Source organism: Histoplasma capsulatum, genomic scaffold (genome assembly GCF_000149585.1).
Source record: "Histoplasma capsulatum NAm1 scaffold_5 genomic scaffold, whole genome shotgun sequence".
Lineage (NCBI taxonomy): Eukaryota > Fungi > Ascomycota > Eurotiomycetes > Onygenales > Ajellomycetaceae > Histoplasma > Histoplasma mississippiense.
Window position 1 is genome coordinate 2,092,805 of NW_001813978.1, and position 7,494 is coordinate 2,100,298.

The following is a 7,494-nucleotide window of genomic DNA, read 5'->3' on the forward strand; positions in this document are numbered from 1 at the left end:
GACGGATTGGGAGTTGTTGGCGTGTCGGTTGATTTTCATGGGCATTCTCTCGCTGATGGAGAAGAGGTTAGTAAATTTGTAAAGGGTTGCATTGGCTTTTTGTTTGAATATGTGAGCAGCAGCACGGACAAAAGACATACGTTCTCAAGTTGTATGCTGGTGTTTGTTCTGTTCCTGCTCTTGATCTACATCTTGAGTGCCATGGTTGTGGTTGTGGTGGTGGTGGTGGCGGTGGTGGTCATGGCCATGCTCTATTCATTGTGTTAACTTCTGTTGATTTCTTTTTATGGTGCTGAAGAAAAGGGAGGCGTAAGAGGAGGGAGATTGCATATATGCACGTACCATGGACAAAAGAAGCGCTGATGAGATTCAGCGTAAGACCAACGCATCCAATGATTAGCATGAGTTCAGGTTTCTCGACCCCTAGTAAATGGATTCCAGTCAGTCGTGAAATTTAAAAAGCAAGAGCAGAAGAAATTGATAAAAACGTACTTTCCAATGAGACGAAGCGTTCAATGGACTGCAGAATGATGCTCACGCCCAACGCGAGCAGAAAGACGCCGTTGAAGAATGCACCCAGGAGCGTCGAGCGCTGCCAACCAAACGTCAGATAACTAGGGGTTGCATCGGGGTTTTCGGAGACCTGGCAGCGAAGGGGAAAGGAGGATGTTAGCAGGATATATTGTTTTGGGTTGTGTTTGCTTGTCAACGGAGGGGTTGACAAATATATTATATACATATATATATGTATATATGTATATATATGTAGTGTGTACACATGTATAATCATGTAGTTACACATAAGATTTTCATTCCGGTATGTATGGAGTGGGTGAGTGAGCCATGCCTTTAATGCTACGAGAGCGACGACGAATCCGATCAGATCATTTAGCTAGAAATGGGCCATTTTCAGTATATATATATATATATTTGTATAGACATATCGTAGACAAGAAATAAAAAGGCAAAAGTATGTATATATATAGCCCGTAAGAGGAATTTGGGAAGCGGGTATGTGTAAATATGTATACATGGATCTAAGAATGTCGGCCCCTTACATAGTGAAACGCATCAGCAACCAGGGCTAGCGAGCGTGTGTAGAAGCCAACTGTTTCCCAAGTCTCCCCCCAACCCCGGTGAGGAGGATTATCAATTAGCTCCTGGAGGCGGACAGTACGGGCTGTAGAGCTCTGTATGCTTACCTGAGATCTCGACAACGAAGAAGGTGAAGGAGATGGCGATGATGATGCTCAGGCGGCTGGCTCGAGACAGCGTGAACAGAGACATGGTGTCGGAGCATATCAGGGTGCAATGAAAGGGCAAGAAAAGCGGCAGAGGGCGTGGGAAGGGAGTATGAAAAGAGGTGGAGGGCGAGGGATATATGTGTTGTGTTGTCTGGTGGTGGCTTTTAGCCGAGATATAGCTGATGTTGATGCTGGTGAATTCCCCAAACGGAGGAGGTGTGGACTCTGACTCTTGACTCTGTGGTTGAGCGAACAAAGCCAGGAGAGCCGGTCCTTGTGTTCTATTCCGTCTTTCTATCTGTCCTCTCTTTCTGCTCTGGCTTTATCTATCTATCCATCGCGCTTCTAATTGTCAATGTGTGTTTTTCTTCTTCCTTTGGTTTTTAACATTTTCTGGATGATCTTCCAACAGCCGTTGTGCTCAACGTTTGCCGAGCAAATGAGATCGAAGCCGCGCACACATTCTTGTCTCTAGCTCCCCGAGCTTACCCAAGGCCCAGAACTTGCGTGGAGCAAGGAGGATCCTCTGTTCGGTCCATGTCGGGCGTATCCGAAGGACAGGCCACCGCCACTGCCAACTACTGGTTCTTCACTCTGCGCACAATTGCCGCGTTGGGTCGCTGGAGGGTGAGGAGATGAATGCGACGCTGTGTCACGGAACGGACAATAATACTAAAATGTGCCGGATGTGTGTCCCCAGGGACGATTTTCTTTTCTTTTCTTTTCTTTTTTTGTTTTGCTTTTTCCTTCTTTAACCGGTTCGAAATGGATAGGGAAGAATCCATACGCCGGCCAGAGGCCACGGCGCTAGTTTTACCACGGCAGGGCAGAACCTTAAAATACGGGAGCGTTTTCTCGTCGTGTGATATAACTTCAGAATAACCGGCGACGGGGATTTGGGAAGGGAGGTTGGTCCAAGCATCAGTGTCTGATATCTGCCGGGTCTCTTTCATCGTTTGGCAACGAGTGCATTTGAATCGATAACACTGCGCTACTCCCTCTATGAAGGTCGGTTGAAGAAGGCAACGAAAAGCTTTTTAAAATTGCAAAGGAAAACCAAGGAAGGGTTGTTAGATAGTAATGGATGATGATTTCCTCCCACAGATTTTAATTATATATATCATGATTTCATTGTTAAAACTTCCAAGAGCGGAGCGGTATATTCATACTTTGGTGAGAACAAGCAGGACAGGAAACAAAAAGCCCGGATTATAGTTATCAGAGAAGCAGAAATAAATCACATAATGGACGATAGAATGAACACGACGGAGAGAGGAGGGGGGAGAAAACGGCCAGATGAAATAGGAGGAAACACAACCAAGAGGGAAAAAAAAAAAAAGGTATCGGGTATACTGCTACGCCTTTATCTTCGAATCCAACCCAATTCAGTCTCAGTACGAATCGACCCTCTCTCTCCTCGAAATATGCCCCAAAAAACATGAAAGAAGGTTACAAAAATGCTCTCCAATCATCATCCCCCCATCGATCGACTCTGCTCATTGCCCATTTCATTTTCCTTTCCATTTTCGTTATTTCCAATCCGTTCTTCATTTCCTCGTCTGACCTGGCCTCGTTTCTTTCTGGCTTTATTTCCTTTTTCTTTTCCCCCCAGACAACCAAATGAAAGGGCGCTTCCTCCACTACTTCCAATTCCTCCAGTTCCTCAACTCACTTAAACTTTTCCTTCAACTTCGAGAAGAGCGCGCTGGCGCGGTTCTTCTTCTTCTTCTTCTTGGCTTCATCCGTCGTGGCCGTCGGGGTCTCTTCTCCCGCCCCAGTCGCAGGGGCGTTGGTACTGGAAGTATTTCCGGCAGCTGCAGACGCGGTAGTTGTTTCGGGTCCCGTCGTGACAGCTGGCTGTGCCTGCTCGGTTGCTGGGGCTCCTGCGGTATCCGCCGCCGCAGCAGGTGCTACCGGCTGCGATTTCGGCGAGACAGACCCAATTTGGTTTCCCTGCGAGATGTTGGGCGCAGGTTCGCCAGATGCATCAACACGCTCCACATCGTGCAGCAGCTCCTGCTCAACCTCCTCCTTCTCAGCCACAGTTTGAGGCACAGCCGCGGCTTCGGGGTTCCAGTGCGCTTTTTCGATGGAGTCTTGAACTACTGCGGGTGTACTAGTGGAGGTAGATCCAGCGGGTTCTACACTTCCGAGCAACTCCCTCTCAACCTCTTTCTTCTCCTGGACAACAGCGGGGTCGTCTGCGGCTCCTGGTTCCTTGTGAGCTTTATCCAACGACTTTTTGACCGTTACGGGGATGCTGCTGGCAGCAACTTCTGGTTCGCTGGATCCGTTTGCATTGGAGTTGGTAGTCTCGAGCGGCACAGCACCGGCGAGAGCGGCAGTGGTTGATATGGGAGCGCTGGATTGGATGAAGGGAGCCGTGACCCCATTGGTGCCGTTGGTTGGATGGATAGTGGCCGCACCTGTAGCACTAGCATTCTCGTATCCTTCCCTATCCGCCATGACAGTAGAACTGATTGTATTTTTTGTGTATGTGCTAGGGTCAGGGACCGCTTGACCCGGCTCGAGATGGATCGGGTTGCCAATACCTTCCGTCGCTGGGATTGGGCTGACTGAGAGCTTCTCCGATTCTCCGGGTGTCACTGGGAAAGCTCCGGGAGCCGAATCCTTGCTGTTCTCTTGTGGGACCACTTTCGCCAGATTAGCGGTGGTTGAATCTGGAGCAACAGATGAAATAGTAGGAGCACCCATTTCTGTTTCTCGAGCCTTGTCTGACTCTTTGGGAACGCCTGCGGCTAGGACTGCGGTTGTGGATTCTGGTGTTACTCCTCCAGACATGGTTTTTGCGGCTTCTTTCTTTGCTGGGGAAGTTGGCGTTGAAGTTTGCGCAGGTGTATCGTCCGTGGGCGGTAGTTTTTTAATGTTTTGGCGGAGGAGAACGTTGTTGATATTATTATGGCCGTCGTCTTCTTGAAGGGCAGCGGGGTCTATCTTCCAGGCACCGTCGACAACAAACTGTGAGTGTTACACGACAGGTCAGTACAGGCAACGAGCTGAAAACAAGGTTGGATGGGTTTATGGGAATAAACTGTAAATGACAAACAACAAAAATAAGCCAAAGAAAAATAACAATAACAACAAGTCCGGGGGGAAAAAAAATAATGAGGATCAGCTTTCCAAAGCGCTGGAAGTTGAGGAATTTTGATGGGGCTGGGTAAGGTTGCCGAAATGAGCCGTGGGAATGGGCACAATGATGATGTGACAATTCAGCTTGGACGTCGTGCCGAGTTCTCGCTGGTCAAAGCATAAAATCGGCCTCGAAACAAGTCGAAAAGTTCGAGAGGATTCTCCCAAACATCGGACAAGAAAGAGGGCAGATGGCGAATAATGACGTCGTAGCGTGCTGCACTAGTACTAGCGCAGTACCCGCGTTGCATGCGCTGACACGGCCAAATACGGAGTATTCGCAAAGTACCAACTGAAGCAAGGGAAAAAGCACAAGGAATGTGAGGGGGCAAGGGAAAGAAAAAGAAAAGAAAGACAGATGGGCAAAAAGCAAATATCAGATCCTGCACCCTTGAGGTGGGGGGAATGCTTTCAGGTGCCTTGTGAGAAAACAAGGCTGAATCTCTTCTCTCCGTCTCCCACTGTCTTAACAGGTGCAGCGTAGAACAATTGAATAATGAGCTCTCTACTCCTGCATGCTTCGTGCTCGTTTTCGCCTTTGACTGGCACTTGAGCCCATCTATCCTCTCCTCTTCAGAGTGGACCCGCAACACCCAGCTAATAACAGCCGCTGTATTTCGGGTGAGGGTACCATTGGCCGAGCAAGTGGCCGAGCGAGTGCTCGCAAAGACGGTGAGGAAGTGGGAGAGGAGAGAGGGGGGTTGCTCAGCGCTCGAAAGCCCGCGCTTTCAGCAACTGCCACTGCGGAGATCGCCTGGGAGCTGGATCATTTCATATCATATGATGACCCCATCTCTCGCATGAATGGTTGGTGCTTCTTTTTATGCGGGGCGAGGATCCGACAAGAAAACGATAGCGGAGGAGGGGGGATTTCAAATGTAAGACTCGAGAAACCGAGGAGAACAGTGCAGATAAGGTGCAGGATTGGTCAGGTCAAAGGGGGAAAGTAGAGATCAAATGAAATGGAGCAGAAGAAGAATGAGAGAAAATTTATCACCAAGCGCAACCAGTTCGCATCAAAACCAAGACGCGGCGCAGTTTTGGAAGCGATATTCGACCTTCTTCTTCCGTCTCATTCTCATCTTATCTTGTTTTACCTCCCTGATATTTTTATGCCTTCAAGCTGTCCCCCCCTCCTCCAAGTGTGCATGTACTGTATATATCATATATGTAGCCGCATACGCATACCTTGTAAAGTATCTTTCCCCCAATACTCGGCACCTCGACGTCCTTCCTAAACCCATTGGTACTTCTTTCCAGCTTCACCGACCGCGACCAGTTATCAAATGTACCCGTGACGTAAACCTCGCTCGCTGTTGGATCTGGCCTGTAGTAAGGTTGTTGACAAGAGAACACGGAGTCAGCATCAGCTTAAATCAATCAGTGAACCACTCCCTCTTCGTTCAATTGCTCAAATAGTTACGGGATGGAGAAGCTAGACCTGGGCTGCGGCTTGGGGCTGGAGATGGAGCTGAAGATGGAGCTGGATATGTTGACATCTTTTAAATAACTCCGGAACGCAGAGCGAGCACACACACACTCCCAAAATATACCACATTCGGGAAAGCGGTGTTCCAATCGAATTGCCTTCTCCTTCTCCTTCTCCTTTCTCCCTCTCGTCTTTGGTATCGCACACCATTAACAATTTTCCTTGTGCGGTCGAGATAATAAATTCGATGAAAAAAAAAAAAAAAATCATTTAATTCCCCTCGTTTCACAAGAACGGACCCTCCTTCATGCATTCCTACACCGCTGACTCCCGCCCGAAAAAAAAGCAGAGAGAGAGAGAGAGAGAGAGAGAGAGAGAAAGAGAGATAAATTCCCCTGCTCCATGTATCCGATCTCTACAGCCCCTTCCGCGCCAGTCCGCAATTTCCCCAGCATCCTGGCCCAAACAACAAAATGTCAAGAGCCAGAATCGCACAGAATGCGGCATGACCGCCGCCCACAGACCCGTACACCCACATGCACCCACATATGACAGAAGATAGGTAGGTACGTACCATTGAAAAGTATGCGTCGCCATGATTGGAGTTTTCGTCCCGCTGGCCGCTGCTCGGAACGACTTCTTGCCCTTGGCCTTCCTGTTTCCCATGGTCGAAAAGGAGAGACAGCTTCAGCGATTGGTATTTATAACTGGTCAGCTCACTAAGTTCGTTGACAACTAACTAGCTAGTTAGCTAGTTAACTAACGGATTATTGGCGTTTAGTCAGCGGTTCGGGCGGGTTCGGTTGGTTTGGTTGGTTTGGCGGTGGTTGGGATTTGCAGCGCAGGTTGCAGGGTTAAGGGAGGGAACTACGACGGGAAGTGAGGTAGTGGTGTGAAAAAACGGTGTGTACGCAGCGTGTGTGTGTGTGTGCGGGAAGGACTGGTAAGGTTATTTTAGCGCGGGCGAGACAACAAGCCGTCGGGGTATTTTTTTTGGAGCTTTGAGATTATAGTTAGCTAACTAACTAGAACTAACTAGTACATTGTTTCTATAAAAACCACCTTTGACAGTGGACGGTTGGTGACGAATTCGCTACGGAGTCAATTGGGGATTATTTTGAATCAATTGGTATAGGTAGGATTGGTGGTGATGGTGGTGATGATGATGATGATGATGAAATATGCATATGCATGTGCAGCGTGCTCTTTTCGTATCTTGCTTCGTGCTTCATTCAAGGTTGGAAATTAATGTCTCATACCATACATAATATTCAAGTTTTGTTCTGTTCTTTTAAACTTTCCGTCTCGCCGCCACCAGGGAAACAAAGTTTTCTTCTCTCCTCTCCCCCACTCCTTTTTTATAAAAACGAAAACTCCACCGCACCTTGTTTGTTTCATTGCTAGACAGTGAGGGGCGGGTGGTGCGAGATTTTGACCGGGTTTTCCTGTTTACATGACCTTCCCACTTTTCCCGCTAGCTTTCCTTATTCGATCCCGAAAGAAAGGAAGCTCGCGGGCAATCCCCCAGCCACCAAGTACCCTGCGTCCATGTTGCACGAGTACATACATACAAAGCTGTGCGGATGGGGAGGTATATGGATCCGCTCCGGGAGCCTCCCCACGCATATCGAAGATAAGGGCATAATTAGAGACGCGGAGGGGGATGCGGGT

The 7,494-nt window shown here is 48.4% G+C and overlaps 3 protein-coding genes across 3 annotated transcripts; all 3 read right to left on the reverse strand.

Moving 5' to 3' along the window:
• Positions 1 to 144: 144 nt before the first annotated feature.
• On the reverse strand, positions 145 to 1,287 carry HCAG_05485 (predicted protein; the record flags this gene model as incomplete). The annotated part of the gene is made up of 5 exons (XM_001539968.1): positions 145 to 251; positions 343 to 423; positions 493 to 643; positions 1,059 to 1,108; positions 1,203 to 1,287. 5 exons carry the CDS (start codon positions 1,285 to 1,287, stop codon positions 145 to 147), a joined length of 474 nt encoding a protein of 157 aa, XP_001540018.1.
• Positions 1,288 to 2,912: 1,625 nt separating this feature from the next.
• HCAG_05486 (predicted protein) lies at positions 2,913 to 4,046 on the reverse strand (the record flags this gene model as incomplete). Its single annotated transcript, XM_001539969.1, has 1 exon — positions 2,913 to 4,046. The coding sequence occupies one exon, from the start codon at positions 4,044 to 4,046 to the stop codon at positions 2,913 to 2,915; it is 1,134 nt and encodes a 377-aa protein (XP_001540019.1).
• A 1,458-nt stretch (positions 4,047 to 5,504) lies between these two features.
• HCAG_05487 (predicted protein) lies at positions 5,505 to 7,373 on the reverse strand (the record flags this gene model as incomplete). Its single annotated transcript, XM_001539970.1, has 5 exons — positions 5,505 to 5,721; positions 5,935 to 6,014; positions 6,398 to 6,542; positions 6,860 to 6,916; positions 7,363 to 7,373. The coding sequence occupies 5 exons, from the start codon at positions 7,371 to 7,373 to the stop codon at positions 5,505 to 5,507; spliced, it is 510 nt and encodes a 169-aa protein (XP_001540020.1).
• Between the last annotated feature and the right edge of the window lie 121 nt (positions 7,374 to 7,494).